General features: G+C 39.5%; 1 protein-coding gene across 1 annotated transcript; it reads right to left on the bottom strand.

Annotated features, from left to right (window-relative positions):
- Positions 1-4,167: 4,167 nt before the first annotated feature.
- LOC107815590 (uncharacterized) lies at positions 4,168-24,344 on the bottom strand. The gene is made up of 3 exons (XM_075236098.1): positions 24,134-24,344; positions 23,663-24,046; positions 4,168-4,400 (listed from the first exon to the last, which is right to left on the bottom strand). Exons 1-3 carry the CDS (start codon positions 24,342-24,344, stop codon positions 4,168-4,170), a joined length of 828 nt encoding a protein of 275 aa, XP_075092199.1.
- Positions 24,345-25,100: the final 756 nt, after the last annotated feature.

Here is a 25,100-nt window from a genome sequence, read left to right as displayed (position 1 = left end):
CTTTAGTAGTAATGTACCACAGATGTATCCACAATAGTTCTCCTATTGAAGATGGTTTTCCACAATATATTTTGTTCATAATCCATAGCCCGCATATAACTAATTTTAATCCTTTAGAAATCGAGGCGTGCCATTAGTTGAATTTTCCATGGCCCTCGCAAATTTGAAAGTGCGTAGTTGCTTTAGGCGCGTTATTTTAATAATTTATCTTCCTAAACTCGGGTGCGCATTTATGTGACCCAAATCTAAATCTCAACAATGTTGGATAAAATACATCACGGACCGCGGGTGCATTTATGTGACGGGGTTCAAGACTTGTTTTAAATGACGTTGAATTTTTCTTAAAAAAAATTAAATAAAGAAGAGCGGTTTAAGTTAAAATTCGCACATAGGTTTAAACATGTATTAAAAATCAAATAATAGGCCAATTATAACAGTTGAGCGACCGTGCTAGAATCACGGAACTCAGGAATGCCTAACACCTTCTCCAGGGTTAACAGAATTCCTTACCCGGATTTTTGTGTTCGCAGACCGTAATACAGAGTCAATATTTTCCTCGATTCGGGATTTGAACAAGTGACTTGGGACACCATTAATTATCCCAAGTGGCGACTCTGAATTTTAATTAAAATAATCCTGTTTCGATTGTCACTTAAATTGGAAAAAACTCCCTTTATTATATCCTCCCCGGGGGTATAGTGAAAAAGGAGGTGTGACAGGGCCTACTTGAGCCCATAGAGAGCCTTGTCTAACTTGTACATATGCTCAGGATATTCCTTGCTCTCAAATCCTGGAGGTTGTTTCACAAACACTTCTTCCTTTAGGTAGCCATTCAGGAAGGCAATTTTGACATCCATCTGATGAAGAATGTATTCCATGTGTGCTGCAAAGGCTATGAGGAGTCTGATTGCCTCTAGTCTTGGAACTGGAGCAAATGTCTCATCATAGTCTATGCCCTCCTCTTGGTTGTATCCTTGTACCACCAGTCTTGCTTTGTTTTTTGTAACTGTTCCATCTTCATCAAGTTTGTTTCTGAAGACCCATTTTATACCAATGACTGATCTGTCCTTGGGTCTCGGAACAAGATGTCAAACTTGACTTCTTTCAAATTGGTTGAGTTCATCCTGCATTGCATTCACCCAATCTGTATCCTGCAAAGCCTCAACAACATTTTTAGGTTCAATAAAAGATAGGAAAGCATCAAAAAGCACACATATTCTTTAGCTGTGATCTAGTTTTGACTCCAGATGTTGGATCAGTAATAATGTTCTCAATGGGATGAGAACTTTGATACTTGTGAGGTTTCACAACCAACTGGTTTCTGCTATATGTCTCTCCCATGTTCTGCTGCTGAGGAACAGGTTCATGAACAAGTTCCTCTAGGGGGTTTGATTCAATTTCTCCTTGATTAGTTCCCCCTGTCAGGTTGCCCTGATTTGAAGGACCTGTTCCATCACCTGTTCCTTCTTCTGATGCCACTTTGACTTGTGCTGGGGATTCAGTCAATTCCTTTACCAATCCAATGGCTTCATCTTCATTTTCCTGTCTCTCAGAAAGAATGTTAGTTTCATCAAATACTACATGTACACTTTCTTATACACACAAATTTCTTTTATTAAACACTTTATATGCTTTGCTATGTGAAGAATATCCCAAGAATACTCCCTCATTACTTCTAGGATCAAACTTACCTAGGGAGTATTTTCCATTATTGTGCATATAGCACTTGCAACCAAATGCCCTAAGATGAGATATGTTTGGTTTTTTCCCTTTAAGTAACTCATAGGGAGTCTTCTCTACCAGAGGTCTGCTCATGCATCTATTGATTATGTAACATGCAGTGTTTACGGCCTCTGCCCAGAAGCTGTGGGGTAATTTACTAGAAAGCAGCATGGTTCTAGCCATGTCCTCCAGAGTTCTATTCTTCCTTTCAACTACTCCATTTTGTTGAGGGGTCCTAGGGGCAGAGAAATTATGATCTATACCATTTTCATCACAGAATTCAACAAACTTGGAATTTTCAAATTCAGTTCCATGATCAGACCTAATGGATGCAAGTTGATTTCCTAATTGTTTCTGAGTTTTTCTAACAAATGCAATAAACATGTCGAATGCTTCATCTTTGGAGGTTAGAAATAGAACCCAGTTAAATCTAGAATAATCATCAACAAGCACCATTACATATTTATTTCCACCTCTGCTCATGGTTCTCATTGGACCACATAGATCCATATGGACCAGTTCCAACGACTTGGTTGTACTTACCATTTTCTTGCTTTTGAAGGATGACCTTACCTGCTTCCCCCTTGCACATGCCTCACAAACTTTGTCTTACTTGAACTTGATATTAGGTAACCCTATCACCAAGTCTTTAGAGACTAATTTGTTTAACTGATTTAGACTTGCATGACCAAGTCTTTTGTGCCACAAGAGGGGATCATTAACCAACACACTTAAGCAAGTGAGTTCATTTTCTGAGAGAGTAGACAAATCTACAATGTAAATATTGTTAACTCTTTTTCCCTACAAAACAATCTTGTCAGTGGTAAGGTTAATCACAAAGCATTTGGTAGAGGTAAAAGCTACAAGATTACCTCTGTCACACAATTGTGACACACTTATTAGGCTATATTTCAAGTCATCTATTAGGTAGACATTCTCTACGGAATGAGAATCTGTTTTACCTACCTTTCCAACCCCAATGATCTCACCTTTCTTTCCATTTCCAAAGGAGACATTACCTCCTTCTAAGTCCTCAAGTGAAAGGAACTGGTCCTTGTTCCCAGCCATATGTTTTGAGCAGCCACTATCCATATACCATATTTGGCTCCTCTCTTTCACTTGGACCTGCAAAAAGAAATCAGGGGTTAGTCTTAGGAACCCAAACTAGTTTGGGTCCCTTTCTCTAGGTAAAAGGATGAATCAGATTCCTTCTTGCCCCCCCAGGCAGCTTGTTTTTCTCTTGAACAAAGACTTTGTTCTTTTGACTGGCCTTTCCTTTTGCATTACATTCATTTTTGTAATGGCCATCCTTGCCACAGTGAGTGCAGATTTTATTTTCAGGAAGAGTGATGTACTTGCTTCTAGAGTCCCATTTTGGAGCTTGAGTCCCATAGCCAAGTCCTCTTTTGTTGCTATTGTGATGCTCTTGCATCCAAGAGAGTGCATCAGAATCCTTGTTCCACTTGCAAGTTCTGTCTAGTTCATGTTTCACCTTTAGATCTTCTTTTAGGACTTTGATGAGTTCATCTTTCTTATACAATTCATCTTTCATTTTTCCTAAGTTTTCTTCTAGAGTGAGATATGTGTGATCAGCTTTCTTCTTTTCTGTTCCTAGTTTTAGTTTTAAGTTTTCAGACCTAAGTTCTAGGACACTCTTATCAAGTTCAAGAACCTGGTTCTTCAACTCAACATTTGTGTTATCACTCTCATTAGACCTAGACTTTAGACTTTTGCATTTTGCTTTTAGGATCACACATTCCCTAGACAGAACTTCTTTCTCATTGTTAATTATCTCAGACTCATCAATGAAGTCTAGTAGTAGCTCAGCCAACTTTTCTTTAGACAAAAATTTAATCTTATTTTTGAGATGAATGATACTTACCTCTTGTTCATCATATGATTCTTTGATGGCCATCAGTGCTTGCTCTTCTTCAGCTTCATCTGAAGTTTCTCCCCAAGCAGCAACCATAGCCTTGGTTGAACCTTTGTTCCTTTTTGGTTGAACCTATTCCTTCTTCATGTTCCTTCGTTCAGCCCTTTCTTTCTTCCACTCAATTTCCCATTGAGGGCAGTTCTTGATCATGTGATCAGTCTTACTACACTTGTAGCAACCCTCATTGGTCTATTTCTCAAGAGCTCTTGACTTGTTGAAGGTTGTACCTCTTAAAGAACCCTTTCCTCTCATCAGGTACTTTTTGAATTCTCTAGTGATCATAGCCATCTCATCATCTTCCAGATCTGAACCTTCAACAATTCTGAGAGCTAGGATTCTCTTCTTCTTGGGTGTATCATCTTCATGGTTTAACTTCTCAGTTCATAAGCAGTAAGATTTCCAATCAGTTCATCCAGTCTGAGAGTAGCAATATTCTTAGATTCCTGAATGGCCGTGATTTTGCTTTCCCATGAGACTGGTAGAACCCTTGTCAGGATTTTCTCAACCTTGTATTATTCAAGAATAATCATTCCAAGGGATTTAAGTTCATTTGTCAATGTAGTGGACCTAGTATACATCTCTTGGATAGTTTCTCCTTCCTTCATAATAAAGTTCTTATATTGAGAATACAGCAGTGTTCCTCTGGATTTTTTCACTTGAGGTGTTCCTTCATGAGCTACTTGCAAAGTGTCCCATATCTCCTTGGCATTAGTACAGCTTTGGATCCTACTGTACTCATCTGGACCTAGTCCACACACAAGCCATTTCTTGGCCTTAGCATTTTTCTCCCACTTTTTTAGGTCTTCAGCAGTGCAGTCAGCCCTTGTCTTTGGCACAACCACTCCTTCCTCATTTTTCATTGTAGTTGCCAAAGGACCATCAGTGACTATGTCCCAGAGTTCATAGTCTTCTCCTATGATGTGATCCTTCATCCTGTTCTTCCACCAAGAGTAGTACTGCCCATTGAACAGTGGAGGCCTGGCAGTGGATTGCCTTTCCTAGTTCCCAGGTGGTGCACTCATGTTGATATTTTTCTAAGGTGTTAGCCTATTCAAGGATGACCTGCTCTGATACCAATTGATGTTCTAAACGTCAATACCACACAAGAGAGGGGTGATTTGTGTGGTACCCACTTCGATCTAGAAGAACCTGGTTCTTCTAGGTGTTCTAACTGCTACTGTTGCGGAATTAAAAGTGCAGAAAATAAAGAACACATAGATTTTTATGTGGAAAACACCTGGATCAAAAGGTGAAAAAACCACGACCTACTACTCAGTAGGATTTTCCAAACATCCACTAAAATCACTGAGCCAAAACAGCATTTACAAAACTCTTTGTAAACCTAAGGATTAACTCTAATCCCTGTGTAACACACAACCTCAACTGTTGCGACACCTTCAAGTTAGCCAATAACTTGAATACTCAAAGTACCTATTACAAATGCTTCTATGAAAGCTGAAACGGTACAACTTTAAACCACCTACTACAATTGAACTAGAATAAGAATAAACACAACGAAACTGGTTCTTCTATCTCGTTCAAGTAGCTTCACGTTTACACACTTGAATCACACACGAACTGCTTGCAAAAAGCGTTGCTATTTTGCTCCCTATTCATGTTTAACTTCTGCGTATGTGCAACACCTGTAAAAGAGAACAATCACTGTTATTTAATGAGTTAGTAATCAGAGTTTGATTGAGACTCAATTGCTAATCTTCCATCAAAATTGAGTCCTTGTTCAATACAAACTCCAACTCTATCCTTTATCCGGATTGTGTGATTGTGTCCTCTTCCCATAAGGAGACTTTCTCTCCTCATCCAATATGCAACCTTTTCGATCAGTTCAGGAGATATTGCTGCTTGATTACTGAGACTTATCTCCTTCACGTGTATCTCACATGTCTAGGTTGATAAATATTGTGCCTCACATGATGAACCTGGTCCATGACTGAGTTCATTTATCATTCTTCAAAACTTTACCTGAACTTGGGCTAACAGTTTCATACCCTTAGAATAATATTTACAATCATTACTTACCTCAATCCGGCCCAAACTCTAGCCCGCGATACCTTTGCCCCTTGAATTACCCTCCAATTTCTCCAAATCTAACCAAAAATAGATTCATACCATCAAAATATGCTAAGGGAACAAAGCCCACTCGAAAATAATCAATTTACATCAAAAATCCCGAAATTGACCAAATCTGACCCCTGGGCCCACATCTCGAGATCCGATAAAAATCACATCAATAGAATCCTTTCACTCTCATGAGTCTACTCATAATAAATTCATCAAAATCCGACATCAATTGCCCATTCAAATCCCAAAAGGATTCTCAAACTTTTCCTCCATTTCCCCCCAATTTCCACTCTAATTTCTCAAATTAAATGATAAAATTCAATACTAAATCATGAAATTAAACCAAATATGAGTGAAGAATACTTACCCTAATTGCTCCACTAAAAAGCTCCTCAAATTTCACCTTCTACCGAGCTCTCCAAAGCATTTTGTGATATTGGACTTAAACCCTCGATTTTTAAAATATAATCTGACTGTCCATATATTTTCTTCATCGCAAACACGGAAGCACCCTCGCGTTCGTGAAGCACCAAGCTTCACTGACCAAAATTCCCTTATTCGCAAACGCGAGGCGCACCTGCGAACGCGAAGACCAAACAACCGACCCTACGCGAACGCGGAACGCTCCTCGGGGACGCGTAGCTTTAACTCAGGAACCTTAGAGAATGCGGGACTTACATCGCGAACACGAAGAACAAACCAGCTGACCCTCTCAACGACCCTTCGCGAACGCGAGGCCCTCTCGCGAACGCGAAGAATAAAACTCTGCAACAGAACAGAAGAAAAATCTGCAACTCTCAAAAACCAAGAATTGGTCCGTTAACCACTCGAAACTCACCCAAGGCCCTCGGGACCTCAACCGAACATTCCAACATATCCCATAACATCATTCAAACTTGTTCCAACCTTCAGAACACTCAAAACAACATTAAAACATCAAATCATCATCGGATTCAAGCCTATGAATTTCAAAAACTTCCAAATTCTGAATTCGATCAAAAAGTCTATAAAACCTCGTCCAAATGAACTAAACTTTTGCACACACATCGCAAATGAAACAACGAACCTACTCCAATTTACAGAATTTCATTCCAACCCCGATATCAAAATTTCCACTACCAACTGGAAAATGCCAAATTTTCATTTTCGCCAATTCAAGCCTAAACCTTCCAAGGACCTCCAAAATACATTCCGATCACGCTACTAAGTTCCAAATAACCTAATGGAGCTAACCAAATAATAAAAATTCCAATCTGAGATTATATACTATCAAGTCAAAACTTGGTCAACCTTTTAAATTTTAAGTTTTCAAATTGAGAACTGTTCTTCCAAATTCATTCTGATTACCCTGAAATCAAAAACCGATGATTTACATAAGTCACAATACATCGCATGGGGCTAATCATGTGCGAGAACTGGCGAGCGAATTGCAAAAGCTCAAAACGACCGGTCGAGTCGTTACAGATTGGATCCCACTTGTAAATGTCGACCTGATTTTCAATATACCTAGATATCATATCTAGGTAAAGGATAAAAATGTAAGGTGATAATGGATAACCTTGTCTAATTCCTCTGCTAGGTTCAAAAAAGATTGTGGTAGAGCTATTCACAAGGATTGCAATAGAGCTTGATGAGATACAATTAAGTAGTAATTTGGAGAATTTAGGTGGAAAGTTGATAAACCTAAGGGTTCGATAGACAAAAGACCATTCTATACGGTCTAAGGTCTTTTCCAAGTCGATTTTTAATATCATATGGCCATGTTTGATCTTGACTTTCTTTAGGTTAGAAATTAATTCCTGAATTATTATAGCATTGTCCGAGGGTCTTCTATTTTTCATGAAACTAGCTTGGAAGGGACTTATAATTTTTTCTAGAAAAGGTCTGAGACAATCTGCAAGAATTTTGGTAATAATCTTGTAGATGGTATTACAAAGGCTAATAGGTCTAAAGTTTTTAATATTGTTAGCGTTTGTCACTTTAGGAATCAGACAAAGGTATGTTTTTTTATTTCCTTAGCAATTGTCTGATTATTGAAAGTCTATGATATTCTAGTATTTTTGATAAAAAAAAAGGGTGAAGACCATCTGGCTCCGGGGTTTTGAAAGGTTTGAAGGAGAATATAGCCTTCTTGACCTCATTATCTAAGAGTGGGTTATCTATGGATTTAGGTCAACTGTGGGGTAGCTATAATTTGTTAACCCTAAGTCATTCCAATGAGTACAAGTATGTGAAGTTGTAAAAACATTTGTAAAGTAGTTTCAAACATGAGACATTGTTGATTGTCATTAATCCAATTTTCTGCCTCATCCTTAAAGTAAGTAATTTTATTTTTCCTTCTTTTATTTGAGGCAAATATGTGAAAGAATTTAGTATTTGCATCCCCATCGTTTAACCATATTATTCTAGACCTCAGTTTTCAGTAATCCTCTTCAATCTTAAGAATGTCATTATACTCTTTCTTAAGAGTAAATTCTAGATTTTGGAGGAAGGTGCTATAAGTGTAGTTCCTAGAATTTTTGATACCTTGGAGTCTTGCAATTAATTTTCTTTTTTTCCCATTATTGTCACGATCCTAAAACTAACCCGGTCATGATGGCGCCAAACGTGAAACTAGGCCAGCCGACACAAACCCCAACACCAACCAGAAATTCATAATAAGTCATTTAAAGTCAGCAATTAGCTAAAATCCCATAATATAAGTTAAAATAACAGGGCGAAAACATAACACAAGTCCGACATCGGGGTGTCACCAGTTATGAAAAACTACAACTCGTCTAGGAATAAGAAAGGATAACATAATCTGAAAAGAAATACTAAAACAAAACTGAATAAGATAGGAAGGAGACGCACTGGGCTGTGAATGCCAAACAGCTACCTAGTCAACTCCGGAGATCTGCTAGAAGACTGATCAGCACTCTTTATCACGACCGGAGACTCCTGGATCTGCACACGGGGTGCAGGGAGTAATGTGAGTATGCCAACTCAGTAAGTAATAAAAGTAAAGGCACCTAAGCAATAAAAAAACACGTAAACCACGTCATAACGCTACAACAAAAAATAATATATGTCTAGAATAATGCAGTAAAGCAATAAAACTCGTAAAAACAACTCAGTTAAGTAAAACCTTTTAAAACATCTTTCAATAGTTTAAAACGAGTGATGAAAATAGTGAGTAATAGGATAGAAACGTAAACAACCCCTATGGAAAAATATGTACCACAACCTCCCCTCAGGCAAAATATCAACAGAACTAGCCCCTCGAGCTACCTCACAATCACTCGTAATCAGTCCCCTTGGGTAATAGCATGAAACAACCACAGCCCCTCGAGCAATATCATATCTCACACTAGGTACCTGTGCTCACTGGGGGTGTTCAGACTCCGGAGGGGCTCCTACAGCCCGAGCGCTATAACAAGCCATCTCGTGGCATAATCAAACTAGCCCTCGGCCTCATAACAAGCCACCTTGTAGCATAACAAATTAGGCCCTCGGCCTTAAAATCATGAATCACTAACAACATACTGCGGCGCGCAGCCCGATACCATAATAATCCTCACAATACAGGGCCTCGGCCTCACTCAGTTAGAAACCTCTCAGGCCACTCGGGCAATAGTAAACAAGATGCTCAGCCTAAAATATCATTTAAAATATCAAAAACAGAGTAAATATGGTTGAGTTATGAAAATAGTAGAATACAACATGACTGAATACAAATATGAATTCAAAACAGTAAGGAATAGTAGTAACAATTCCCTAAGGGTCCAAAACAGTTGGCACGAGGCCCAAATATGACATTCAGCCCAAAACATGGTAATACTTTCCAAAACACAATGATATCAAATAGTTTTCAATGAAATACGTAACTTACAAACATATGGGCCGGACTAAGTCACAATCCCCAACAGTGCTCGACCCCACACTCGTCATCTAGCATGTGTGTCACCTCAAGGTAGCACAACGATGTAAAATCTGAGGTTTCATACTCTCAGGACAATATTTACAATTATTACTTACCTCAATCCGGTCCAAACTCTAGCTCGCGATGCCTTTGCCTCTCGACTCGGCCTCCAAATGCTCCAAATCTAACCAAAATCAGTATCTTACTATTAATATGCGCTAAAGAAACAAAGCAACAATAACAACAACAACAACAACAACAACAAACCTAGTTTGATCCCAGCAGGTGGGGTCTGGGGAGAGTAGTCTATACGCAGACCTTACCCCTACCTAATATAGGTAGAGAGGTTGTTTCCAATAGACCCTCGGCTTAGAAAGGGCAAGAAGAAGAAAAGGAAACAAGAAAAGAAGAAAGATGGAAGATAAAAGAAAAGGGAGAGATAAAGGATAAGTGGTACCAAATAATAGCAACAGAGAATACAATACCTGAGGCAAACTAAATCACATAACGTAATAAAAATCTAAGAATACGAAGGGACATGCATGCTACTAAGACTATGGGTGAACAACTATAAGCTACATACTAACCTTCTACCTTAATCCTCGACCTCCACACCCTCCTATCAAGGGTCATGTCCTCAGTGAGCTGAAGCAGCGCCATGTCCTACCTAATCACCTCTCCCCAATACTTCTTAGGCCTATATCGACCTCTTCTCAAACTCTCCATGGCCAGCCTCTCACACCTCCTAACAGGAGCATCAATGCTTCTTCTCTTAACATGTCCGAACTATCTCAGTCTCGACTCTCGCATCTTGTCCTCCACGGAGGCTACTCCCACTCTGTCCTGGATAGCTTCATTCATAATCCTATCTCTCTTGGTACACCCACACATCCATCTCAACATCCTCATCTCTGCTACTCTCATCTTCTGCACGTGGGAGTTCTTGATTGGCCAACACTCAGCCCCATACAGCATAGCCAGTCGAACCACCACTCGATAAAACTTACCCTTAAGTCTCAGCGGCACATTTCTATTACATAAAACATTGGAAGTGAGCCTCCACTTCATCCATCCTGCTCCAATGTGATGCGCAACATCTTCGTCAATCTCCCCGTTACCCTAGATAATCGACCCGAGATACTTAAAACTAGCTCTCTTGGGGATAACTTGAGCATCAAGCATAACCTCTACGTCTACCTCATGCGTCCCATCACTAAACTTGCACTCCAAATATTCTGTCTTGGTTCTGCTCAGTTTGAAACCTTTGGACTCCAAGGTCTGTCTCCAAACCTCCAACCTCGCATTAACTCCGCTACGCGTCTCGTCAATCAATATTATATCATCGGTAAATAGCATGCACCAAGGCACCTCCCCTTTGATGTGACGCGACACTACATCCATCGCCAAGGCAAATAAAAATGGGCTAAGAGCCGATCCCTGGTGCAACCCCATCACCACAGGGAAATGCTCTGAGTCACCACCCACAGTCTTTACCCGAGTCTTAGCATCATCATACATATCCTTAATCACACTAATGTACACCACCGGAACACCGCTAACCTCCAAACACCTCCACAAGACCTCCCTCGGAACTTTATTATATGATTTCTCAAGGTCAATAAACACCATATGCAAATCCTTCTTCCTCTCCTTGTATTGCTCCACTAATCTCCTTACCAGATGAATCGCTTCTGTAGTCGAACGCCCCGGCATGAATCCAAATTGATTCTCGGAAATAGACACGCACCTCCTCACCCGGCCTCCACCACCCACTCCCAAACCTTCATAGTGTGACTCAACAACTTAATACCCCTATAATTATTGCAATTTTGGATATCACCCTTGTTCTTGTAAAGCAAAACCATCGTACTCCACCTCCATTCTTCGAGCTCTTCTTTGTCTTAAAAATAACATTAACCAACCCAGTGAGCCACTCCAAACCTGCCCGCCCCGCGCTCTTCCATAATTCCACTAGGATTTCGTCTGGCCCCGTCGCACTGCCCCTTCACATCTTACGCATTGCCCCTTCCACCTCCTTTACCGTAATCCGCCTACAGTACCCAAAATCCCGCCGATTCTCGGAGTGCTCCAACTCACCCATGCTCGAAATTGGCCAAACCCGACCCCCGGCCAACGTCTCAAAATTCGACAACCCATTCAATTACGAGACTATCCATACTAGTTTCACTCAATTTTTTACTCTGAATCGGCTTTCAAATCCCAAAAATTTATTTAATGAAGTTCTACAATTTTTCCAAATTTTCATCCCAAATCTCTACACAAATGATGAATCTAACGTTAGAATCATGTATTTTAGCCAAAATTGAGTTAGAATCACTTATCTGAGCTCTCTAGGTCAAAATATGAAACAACCCCAAATCTCGTATATATAGTGCACCTCTCGGATTCACGTCACCGCTGACTGTGGTAAAACCACCGCTGACCGCGCTTCTGGTAGATGCACCGATATGCCTTAGTATTTTGTCCATAACATTCTCTACATATGTCCAAATTATGATTTATTTACCTTTCTGGAAACTAGACACGAAGGGCTACAACTTTTGTTTTTGAATCATCTCAAAATTCCTTGTAGATCCAAAGATACAGGCTTTCGAAGTCGGACCAACAAACATGCGGATTTTCCCCTGGACCGCCTCAATGCTCCTTTTTCCACCTCAACGGTAAAACTTCCGCCTAGATGGTAGATTTAAGCACCAGATCCATTGCCTGAGTTCCGGTAATGCCCGGACTCGCTCAAAACTCTTCGGGCTAATAGATACGAAGAGGAAAGATGGCAGAGAAGCCATGTGAACTGTAACAGATACGAAGAGAGTGAGGGGTGGGGTAAGAGGCGCTGGATTTGAGGAGAAAATTCATTAACAATTAAATGAAATTTTTGAAATCCAAAAGAGAGATATTTTTGTGGAAGAATCTAGAAAAGAATTGAGACCATATAGGAATGTCATTTAAGGGTCCCTTTGTTCGTATTTGACCTTAAGAAAATTTTGATGAGTTTCAGTAGGGATATCCATTGATAGTTTTTTGAGGTCCCATTTGCGATCAGAATAAATATCTCTGATTTTTAGGTTGTAAATTTTAGGCAAAATGGGGCCTTCAATTAGACTTCTTAGGCTTGTGAAGTTTGGGAGCTATCTCGTACCCCAAATATTTAAGTTAGAGTTTAGGTGGGGTGACCATGTGATTCCCTTAGAACATAGTTCCCACCCTTTAATAATGGCCTTCCAGATAAAGGATTGATTTATTTTAGAGCACCCCCCTCCATATTTAGTTATAATTAGTCTTGCCCAAGGAGAGGTTGGTTGTGTGAGAAGTCTCCAAACTAGACTTGCTAGATTAGTTATATTTTTAGTATTTGCACTATGAATGCCTAGTCCCCCGTCTTCTTTGGTTGACAGACATTTGACTATTTAACTAGGTGTAATTTTTTCCTATTCTCATTGGTCCCCCAAATAAAGTCCTGCTGGATTTTATCTATGTTTTTAATGGTCTTCTTTGGGAGTAGGGTGTATTGCATATAATGGTTAGGTATACAATTGAGGCATGATTAAGCCAGGGCGGTTCTCCCAGCTATATTAATGAATCTCATTTTCCAAGAGGCAAGTCTTGTCCTCATTTTATCAATTATAAATTGATAATCAGCCGGCCTTGACATTTTATTTACTCCCTTCGTTTTATATTAGATGAGGTAGTTTAACTCGGCACAGAGTTTAAGAAGAAAAAAAGACTTTTGAAACTTTTGGTCTTAAAAGCATAAGGGATAAAAGGTTTGTGGGGCCATACCATTTGTGTGGCTATAAAAGCTTCTCATTAAGGGTAAATGGGTAAAATAAATAGTTTAAAGTTGAATTATTTCCAAATTTAGAAATGTGTCATTTTTTTTGGAACATACTAAAAAGGAAAGTATCTCATTTAATATGAAACGGAGGGAGTAATATTGGAAAACCTAAGTACGTGCCAAGGCTTTCACTTCTTTTGATACCTAATGTATTTATAATACTGTTCATGATTGTAGAAATACAGTTTTGGGAGAATAGAATTTTTGACTTGGTGAGGTTTATGTTTTGTCCAAACAATGAATAAAATAACCCTAGGCCTTGTTTAATGGCATAACATAATTTTTCATTTGCCTTAGCTATCAGGGTCAAGTCATTTGCAAAGAATAAACGGGATAGACTAGGGCTTTTTATTCCTATTGTGATTGTGTCACGATCCTAAAACCGATCCGATCGTGGTGGTGCCTATCGTGAAACTAGGCCAGTCGACACAACTCCCGAATTAACTATTTAATCAATAACAGTCATTTTTAAGCCTTTAATTAATCAAATATCTCATAATATATGTAACAATCCGATCGGTCGTTTTGAGCTCTAGCGCGTTATTTTGTAGTTTGGGGCCATGAGTAGCTTTACTTCAGGTATTATGACTTGTACGCATGGTCGTAATTGAATTCCGGGGAATTTGGAGTTGATTTGGAAAGGGAATTCTCATTTCGGAAGCTTTAAGTTGAAAGAATTGACTAAGATTGGATTTCAGAGTAAACGACCTCGGAATCGGGATCTAAAGGTTCCAGTAGGTTCGTATGATAATTTAGAACTTGGACGTATGCCTAGATCATGTTTTGGATGACCCGTAAGCATTTTGGCGCATATTGTGGAAGTTAGCATTTTGGAAGAAATTTCATAAGTTTGGGTTGAAGTGCATTTCAGTGTTATCGATGTCCGTTTGGGATTCCGAGTCTGGGAGTAGCTCTGTATGGTGATTCTGGAGTTGAGAGAGCGATAGGAAGTGAATTCAGAGGTCCGTAGGTCATTTTGAAGTCTTTTGGCTAAAGATAGAAATTTGAAGGTTTTTGAGAAGTTTGACCGAGAGTTTGACTTTTTGATATCGGGGTCGGATTCCAATTCCAAAAGTTGGAGCAGGTCCGTAATGTCGAATATGACTTGTGTGCAACATTTGAGGTCAATCGGACGTGATTTGATGGGTTTCGGCATCGAATGTAGAAGTTTGAAATTTCAAAGTTCATAAAGTTTGGATTGGAGTACGATTCATGATTTCGACGTTGTTTGATGTGATTTGAGGCCTCGAGCGAGTTCGCATCATGTTTTGGGACATGTTGGTATAATTGGTTAAGGTCCCGAGGGCCTCGGGTGGATTTCGGAAGGCTAACTGAATGAATTTCGGACCAAAGAGTTGCTGAAATTTTCTGCAGAAGCCGTTTTGACAGCAACTAGTGCAATCGCGGAGCTGAATTTGAAAGCTTATATCTCAAAATCTATAAGGAATCTGAATATTTGCAAAACATAAAAGTTGTTTTCCTTGCATTTTAGTTTCCATAAAGTTAAACCATTCATGATTTGGACATTTTTTCAGAAAGTTATGATCGATTGAATATGGCTGGTGGAGCAGTTTCGACAGAATTTTCTGATGCATGAAGCCGACTTTAGAATATCATATCTCGGAATATATAAAAAGTTATAAGGTTTGCAGCCTATCAAATGAAAGATCTTCGAGTCTAGTTTCTAAATATTCAAACCTTGTGTCATTTGTATATTTACACAAGGAGTTATTGGCATTTTAACAGAAGGTGTACAATAGCGGAAAATTGTAATAGGATGTACAACCTGCACAACGCAAGGTACAACTCGATGAAGACTGAGCAGATTGTTTTAAACACGAGTTTTGGCCCATTTCTTTCATTTGGCTTGGACGATTTTGGAGAGCTCAAGGAGGTATTTTCACCAAGCAACACTAGGTAAGTGATTTCTTCCTATTTTTGAGTTAAATATGTGATCTTACATGGATTTAGACATGGAAAATTACTATAAATTTGGAATTTTTGGGGAAGACCTAGAATTTGGAAATTTGGACTTTTACCTTGAATTTGAGCAAGAAAATTAGAGCAAATTGTATATTTGAGTTAGTAAAGCTATGGGTAGAATTTATCTTCTAGAAATTGCGGAATTCGAGCACGTGGGCCCGAGGGCATTTTGGTCAACTTTTTGTGCGGAGTTGGGAACTTATATAATTTGAATTGTTACAAGTATTAGAGTGAATTTTTATTGGTTTGCCCGTTGTTTGAATAGTTTTGGGGCATTGTGCATCAATTGAAAACGTTGGAAGGGCTTGGAAGCCAGTTATGGAAATTTCGGAGCGAGGTGAGTCTCCTTTCTAACCTTGTAAGAGGGAATTGTCCCCATAGGTGAGTTAATTGGTTATGTGCTCCTATTTGCAGGGGCTACGTATGCACGAAATGACGAGAGTCCGTACGTAGCTACTATTATGCTTTAGTTCGGGTAGTTTAGGGCCCAAAAACATGCTTTCTTGTAATACTTGCAACCTTGTTGACAAACTTAAAATGCTTAAAACATATCGAACGTGTAAATGAATTTCTAAAAAAGGCTAGATATCATTTCTTGACTTTTAAAAGAAAAATTTGCGTTTTCCTGAATATCTGCTCCTTGATGAATTATTGATTTGATTGTTTGAATGTGTTTATCTATTGCGGAACGGGCCAAACGCATCGGTAGATTAAATAGATGCATCTCTGGTTCGTGCCATTCGACCCTCTAGTAGTGCACAGTTTAAATATTGTTGGATCGGGCCGTACGTCCTCGATATGATTTGCGCATGCTTGTATTGCTTGCCTTGAAACTTATTGAAGTTGTTATTGCCTCTTCCCGGCTTGAGAATATATGTATAAATGATGAAAAAGGAAATTTTGGGAATTTCATATAAAAGAAAGAATTGTTTACATGTTTCACTCTATTGAATTACAATCCTGTTTATATAAATCCTCGATTCATTATATTACGGACATATCATTATTGGACCACTAGTAAGTGTCGAAGTCGACCTCTCGTCTCTACGTCTTCACGATTAGACAGGATACTCATTGGGTACATGTTATTTTTGTACTCATACTACAGTTGCTGTGCATTTTTGTTGCACATGCACATGCATCACTATTGGCCTGGTGGGCGTAGCAACATGGTTGATACGGAGACTTAGGTGAGCTGCACTTCTCGAGACGACCCGCAGCCAGTAGAGTCTCTTCCAGATTATTGTATTTATCTTCTGTCCAATTTGTATTCCGGACGGTTGTTGTATTGTATTGCTTCCTAGAAATAGCTCATGCACTTGTGACACCCGGTTTTGGGATGACTATGGGGTATTCTGTATTTTCTTCTAAACATTCTTTTATTTACCTTTCTTTTGCAAAGATTATCTTTTATTAGCTGAATTGAAGGAAAAAATTATATTTTCAAAATTATTAAGATAAGAATTTAATTAAGTATTTTGGTTGGCTTTCTTGACAGCAGTGTCCTGTGCCATCACGGCCCTTAGTGAATTTTGGGTCGTGACAATATAAGTCTAAATGAACAGTGCGGAATAAATACACAAGCCCGACATCGGGGTGTCACTAGTCACGAGCATCTACTACAATTGTCTAACAACATCAAGACCAATATGGCCGGGAAAAACACAAGAATACATAAGGAAGAATAAGGAGGGAGAAAAGCAGGACTGCGATCGCCGGGCATCTACCTTGCTAACTCCGATGAACCTGCCACCGAGCTCAGAAATACCTGAATCTTCACACAAGGTGCAGGGAGTAATGTGAGTACGCCAACTCAGTAAGTAATAAAAGTAAATAAAGTCTGAGTAGTAAGAAATCACGTAAACCACGTCATAGCACCACAATGGGTATAGTATGTTCCCAAAACAGGATACCAATCAAATCTTTTCGTTAAATTCCAATTTCAGTAAAATCCTTTAGAAAAATGTCTTTCTAACCTTTTCATCAGAGGTTTAATGAAATTTATAGTGAAAGTGATGAAAATCATAATTGGCCCCTCGGCCAAAACATACTTCGTACACTGCCTCTCGGGCAAACAGAAATTCATAACCATCTCTTAACTTAAAAATCTCAGTGGAAGTAACAAATCTAAATCAGTGACTAAATTCGGAACACCTCATAAAAACTTCAGTTTAAATGAAAGTCATTTAAAATATTGATTTAATATTTTCAATAGAGGCTCAGTATAAAGATGAGTGAAGTCAGTAATTTGATCAACATATTCAATAGAGACTCACCTTAAGGAGGAGTACAAAATAGTAATTTCATAAACAAGCCCCTCAGGCGAAGCATCACTCGTATGTGTGTATATATATAGCCCCTCGGGCAGCCTCTCAGTCACTCATGACTCATCTCTCATCAATCAGCGCTCACGCTCTGCACTCATGCTCAATAGGTACCATATCATAACCGTTGCGGCGTGCAACCCGATCCATATATTGATGCGGCGTGCATCCCGATCCATATATATAGTTGACTGCGTTCACTAGGGCTCACACACACACACACACACACACACACACACACACACACACACACACACACACACACACACACACACACACACACACACACACACACACACACACACACATATATATATATATATATATATATATATATATATATATATATATATATATATATATATATATATATATATATATATATATATATATATATATATATATATATATATATATATATATATATATCCCGATCCATAAATATGTAATCCTCACAACCAGGCCCTCGGCCTCTCTCAGCCATCAACCACACAAGCTACACAGACTATCAGTCAAAAAATAGGGCACCAGCTCAAGAATATTATTTATAGTATCATAATTGAGTAAATAGGGCTGAGTTATGAAATCAGTAAAATACAACATGACTGAGTACATTTATTAAGTCAAAACAGTGAGGAAAAATAGTAAAATCCCCATACGGGTCCAAAACAGTTGGTACGAGGCCCAAATATGGTATTCCCCCCAAAACATAGCAATACTTTTCGAAACACAATGATATCAAATAGTTTTCAATCAAATACGTGACTTAACAGTCATACGGGATGGACCAAGTCACAATCCCCCACGGTGCACGACCCCACGCTCGTCATCTAGCGTGTGCGTCACCTCAAATTAGTGAAACGATGTGAAATCTGGGGTTTCATACCCTCAGAACAATATTTACAATCATTACTAACCTCAATACGGCCCAAACTCTAGCCCGCGATGTTGTTGCCCCTTGAATTGGACTCCAATTGCTCCAAATCTAACCAAAAACAGATTCATACCATCAAAATATGCTAAGGGAATAAAGCCCACTCGAAAATAATCATTTACTTCAAAAATCCTAAAATTGGCCAAACCCGACCCCCGGCCCACGTCTCAAAATCTGATAAAAATTACATCAATAGTATCCTTACACTCTCACGAGTCTACCCATAACAAATTCATCAAAATTCGACCTCAATTATCCATTCAAATCCCCAAAAGAATTCTCAAACTTTTCCTCCATTTTCCCCAATTTCCACTCTAATTTCTCAAATTAAACGATGAAATTCAAGACTAAATCATGGAATTAAACCAAAATTAGTGAAGAATACTTACCCCAATTGCTCCACTGAAAATTTCCTCAAATTTCACCTTCTCCCGAGCTCTCCAATGGTTTTTGTGATATTGGACTTAAACCCTCGATTTTTAAAATATAATCTAACTGCCTAGATATTTTCTTCATCGTGAACGTGGAAGCACCCTCGCGTTCGCGAAGCACCAAACTTCACTAACCAAAATTCCCTTCTTCGCGAACGTGAGGGCCCACCCGCGAACGCGAAGGCCAAATAGTCGACCCTACGCGAATGCGGAACGCTCCTCGCGGACGCGTAGCTTTAACTCAGGAACCTTCAAGAACGCGGGACTTACATCGCTAATGCAAAAAACAAACCAGGTTCCCCTCTCAACAACCCTTCGCGAACGCGAAGAACAAAACTCTGCAACAGAACAGAAGAAAAATCTGCAACTCTAAAAAACCAAGAATTGGACCGTTAACCACCCGAAACTCATACGAGGCCCTCGGGACCTCAACCAATCATGCCAACATATCCCATAACATCATTCAAACTTGTTCCAACCTTCGAAACACTCAAAATAATGTCAAAACATCAAATCATCATCGGATTCAAGCCTATGAATTCCAAAACACTTCCGAATTCCGAATTCGAACAAAAAATCTATCAAACCTCGTCCGAATGACCTGAAATTTTGCGCACACATCGAAAATGAAACAATGGACCTACTCTAATTTTTGGAATTCTATTCCGACCCCGATATCAAAATTTCACTACCAATCAAAAAATGCCAAATTTTCATTTTCGCCAATTCAAGCCTAAACCTTCCACAGACCTCCAAAATACATTCTGATCATGCTCCTAAGTCCCAAATCACCGAACGAAGCTAACCAAATCATAAAAATTCCAATCCGAGATTATATACTGACAAGTCAAAACTTGGTCAACCTTTCAAATTTTAAGTTTTCAAACTGAGAACCGTTCTTTCAAATTCATTCCGATTACCCTGAAAACCAAAACCGACGATTTACATAAGTCACAATACATCACACGTGGCTAGTCATGCCCGAGAACTGGCGAGCGAAGTGCAAAAGCTCAAAACGACCGGTCGGGTCGTTACAGATTGGATCCCACTTGCAAATGTTGACCTGATTTTCAATATACCTAGATAGCATATCCAGGTAAAGGATTAAAATGTAAAGTGATAATGGATCACCTTGTCTAATTCCTCTACTAGGTTCAAAAAAGGTTGTGGTAGAGCCATTCACAAGGATTGCAATAGAGCTTGATGAGATACAATTAAGTAGTAGTTTGGATAATTTAGGTGGAAAGTTGAAAAACCTAAGGGTTTGATAGACAAAAAACCATTCTATACGGTCTAAGGCCTCTTCCAAGTTGATTTTTAATATCATATGGCCATGTTTGACCTTGACTTTCTTTAGGTTAGAAATTAATTCCTGAATTGTTATATCATTGTCCGAGACTCTTCTATTTTTCATAAAACTAGCTTGGAAGGGACTTATGATTTTTTCTAGAAAAGGTTTGAGACAATCTGCAAGAATTTTGGTAATAATCTTGTAGATTGTATTACAAAGGCCAATAGGTCTAAAGTTTTTAATGTTGTTAGCGTTTGTCACTTTAGGAATCAGACAAAGGTATATTTTTTTATTTCCTTAGCAATTGTCTGATTATTGAAAGTATTATGGCAAAATTTTATAACTGACTGTCCTATGATATTCCAGTATTTGTGATTAAAAAAAGGGTGAAGACCATCTGGCCCCGGGGTTTTGAAAGGTTTGGAGGAGAATATAGCCTTCTTGACCTCATTATCTAAGAGTGGGTTATCTAGGGAGTTTAGGTCAATTGTGGGGTAGCTATAATTTGTTAACCCTAAGTCATTCCAATGATTACAAGTATGTGAAGTTGTAAAAACATTTGTAAAGTAGTTTCAAACATGAGACATGATTAGTTGATGGTCATTAATCCAATTTCCCGCCTCATCCTTAAAGTAAATAATTTTATTTTTCCTTCTTCTATTTGAGGCAAATATGTAGAAGAATTTAGTATTTGCATCCCCATCGTTTAACCACATTATTCTAGACCTCAGTTTCCAATAATCCTCTTCAATCTTAAGAATGTCATTTTACTCTTTCTTAAGAGTACATTCTAGATTTTGGAGAAGGTGCTATAAGTGTAGTTCCTAGAATTTGGGATATCTTGGAGTCTTGCAATTAATTTTATTTTTTTCCCATTATTGTCACGACCCTATAACTGACTCGGTCGTGATGACGCCTAACGTGAAACTAGGCCAGCCGACACAAACCCCAACACCAACCAGAAATTCATAATAAGTCATTTAAAGCCAGTAATTAGCTAAAATCCAATAGTATAAGTTAAAGGAAACAATGCGGAAAATATATACACAAGCCCGACATTGGGGTGTCACCAGTCATGAGCAACTACAACTCGTCTAGGAATAAGAAAGGACAACATAGTCTGAAAACAAATACTAAAACAAAGCTGAATAACATAAGAAGGAGAAGCACTGGGCTGCGAATGCCAAGCAGCTACCTAGTCAACTCTGGAGACCTGCTAGAAGACTGATCAGCACTCGATATCGCGACCTGAGACTCCTGGATCTGCACACAGGGTGCAGGGAGTAGTGTAAGTATGCCAACTCAGTAAGTAATAAAATTAAAGGCAGCTGAGCAGTAAGAAAACACATAAACCACGTCATAACGCTACATCAAAAACATTATATGTCCAGAATAATGTAGTAAAGCAATAAAACTCATAAAAACAACTCAGTTAAGTAAAACCTTTTAAAACATCTTTCAATAGTTTCAAACGAGTGATGAAAATAGTGAGTAATAGGATAGAAACGTAAACAGCCCCTCGGGCAAAATATGTACCACAACCTCCCCTCGGGCAAAATATCAACAGAACCAGCCTCTCGGGCTACCTCACAATCACTCGTAATCACCCACTCGGGTAATAACATGAAACAACCACATCCCCTCGGGCAATATCACATCTCACACTGGGTACCCGCGCTCACTGGGGGTGTTCAGACTCCAAAGGGGCTCCTACAGCCCGAGCGCTATAACAAGCCATTTCGTGGCATAATCAAACTAGCCCTCGGCCTCATAACAAGCCACCTTGTGGTATAACAAATTAGGCCCTCAGCCTTAAAATCATGAATCACTAACAACATACTGCGGCGCACAGCCCGATACCATAATAATCCTCACAATACAGGCCCTCGGCCTCACTCAGTCAGAAACCTCTCAGGCCACTCGGGCAATAGTAAACAAGATGCTCAGCCCAAAATATCATTTAAAATATCAAAAAAAGAGTAAATATGGTTGAGTTATGAAAATAGTAGAATACAACATGACTGAATACAAATATGAATTCAAAATAGTAAGGAATAGTAGTAAAAATTCCCTAAGGGTCCAAAACAGTTGGCACGAGGCCCAAATATGACATTCAGCCCAAAACATGGTAATACTTTCCAAAACACAATGATATCAAATAGTTTTCAATTAAATATGCAACTTAACAAACATACGGGACAGATTAAGTCACAATCCCTAATGGTGCACGATCCCATGCTCGTCATCTAGCATGTGCGCCACCTCAAGGTAGCACAACGATGTAAAATCTGGGGTTTCATAACCTCAGGACAACATTTACAATCATTACTTACCTCAATCCGGTCAAAACTCTAGCCCACGTTGCCTTTGCCTCTCGACTCGGCCTCCCAATGCTCCAAATCTAACGAAAATTAGTATCTTACCATTAATACGCGCTAAAGGAACAAAGCAACAACAACAGCAAACCCAGTTTGATCCCAGCAGGTGGGGTTTGTGGAGGGTAGTCTGTACGCAGACCTTACCCTTACCTAATATAGGTAGAGAGGTTGTTTCCAATAGACCCTCGGCTCAGGAAGGGCAAGAAGAATAAAAGGAAAGCAATAAAGGAAGAAAGATGGAAGATAAAAGAAAAAGGGAGAGATAAATGATAAGTGGTACCAAATAATAGCAACAGGGAATACAATACCAGAGGCAAACAAAACCACATAACGTAATAAAAATCTAAGAATATGCAGGGACATGCATGCTACTAAGACTATGGGTGAACAACTATAAACTACCTACTAACCTTCTACCTTAATCCTTGACCTCCACACCTTCCTATCAAGGGTCATATCCTCAGTGAGCTGAAGCAGCGCCATGTGCTGCCTAATCACCTCTCCCCAATACTTCTTAGGCCTACCTCGATCTCTTCTCAAACTCTCCATGGCCAACCTCTCACACCTCCTAACAGGAGCATTAATGCTTCTTCTCTTAACATGTCCGAACTATCTCAGTCTCGACTCCCGCATCTTGTCCTCCACGGAGGCTATTCCCACTCTGTCCTAGATAGCTTCATTCATAATACTATCTCTCTTAGTACACCCACACATCCATCTCAACATCCTTATCTCTGCTACTCTCATCTTCTACACGTGGGAGTTCTTGATTGGCCAACACTCAGCCCCATGCAGCATAGCCGATCGAACTACCACTCGATAAAACTTACCCTTAAGTCTTAGCGGCACATTTCTATCACACAAAACACCAGAAGCAAGCCTCCACTTCATCCATCCTGCTCCAATGCGATGCGCGACATCTTCGTCAATCTCCTCGTTACCCTGGATAATCGACCCGAGATACTTAAAACTCGCTCTCTTGGGGATAACTTGAGCATCAAGCGTAACTTCTATGTCTACATAATAGGTTCCATCACTAAACTTGCACTCCAAGTATTCTGTCTTGGTTCTGCTCAGTTTAAAACCTTTAGACTCCAAGGTCTGTCTCCAAACCTCCAACCTCGCGTTAACTACGCTACGCGTCTCGTCAATCAACACTATATCATTGACAAATATCATGCACCAAGACACCTCCCCTTGGATGTGATGCGACACTACATCCATCACCAAGGCAAATAAAAATGGGCTAAGAGCCGATCCCTGGTGCAACCCCATCACCACAGGGAAATGCTCTGAGTCACCATCCGCAGTCCTCACCCGAGTCTTAGCATCATCATACATATCCTTAATCACACTAATGTACCCTACCGAAACACCGCTAACCTCCAAACACCTCCACAAGACCTCCCTCGGAACTTTATTGTATGCTTTCTCAAGGTCAATAAATACCATATGCAAATCCTTCTTCCTCTCCCTGTACTGCTCCACTAATCTCCTTACCAGATGAACCATTTCTGTAGTCGAATGCCCCGGCATGAATCCAAACTGATTCTCGGAAATAGACATGCACCTCCTCACCTCGACCTCCACCACCCTCTCCCAAACCTTCATAGTGTGACTCAACAACTTGATACCCCTATAATTATTGCAATTTTGGATATCACCCTTGTTCTTGTAAAGCGGAACCATCGTACTCCACCTCCATTCTTCGGGCATCTTCTTTGTCTTAAAAATAACAGTAAACAACCCAGTGAGCCACTCCAAACCTGCCCGCCCCGCGCTCTTCCATAATTCCACCGAGATTTCGTTTGTCCCCGTCGCTCTACCCCTGTACATCTTATGCATTGCCCATTCCACCTCCTTTACCGTAATCCGCCTACAGTACCCAAGCTCCCGCCGACTCTCGGAGTGCTCCAACTCACCCAGGCCCAAAATTGGCCAAACCCGACTCCCGGGCCCACGTTTCAAAATCCGATCAAAGTCTCAAAATTCGACAACCCATTCATTTACGAGACTATCCATACTAGTTTCACTCAATTCCGACTCTGAATCGGATTTCAAATTCCAAAATTTATTTTAATGAAGTTCCACAATTTTCCAAAATTTTCATCCCAAATCTCTACTCAAATGATGAATCCAACGTTAGAATCATGTATTTTAGCCAAAATTGAGGTAGAATCACTTACCCTGATGGTTTTCTTGAAACTCCCTCGAAATATTGCCAAAACCCGAGCTCTCTAGGTCAAAATATGAAATAAAACCCTAAAT

This window comes from Nicotiana tabacum, chromosome 18 (genome assembly GCF_000715075.1).
Source record: "Nicotiana tabacum cultivar K326 chromosome 18, ASM71507v2, whole genome shotgun sequence".
Classification (NCBI taxonomy): Eukaryota; Viridiplantae; Streptophyta; class Magnoliopsida; order Solanales; family Solanaceae; genus Nicotiana; species Nicotiana tabacum.
This window is presented reverse-complemented; position numbering and strand designations above follow the sequence as displayed.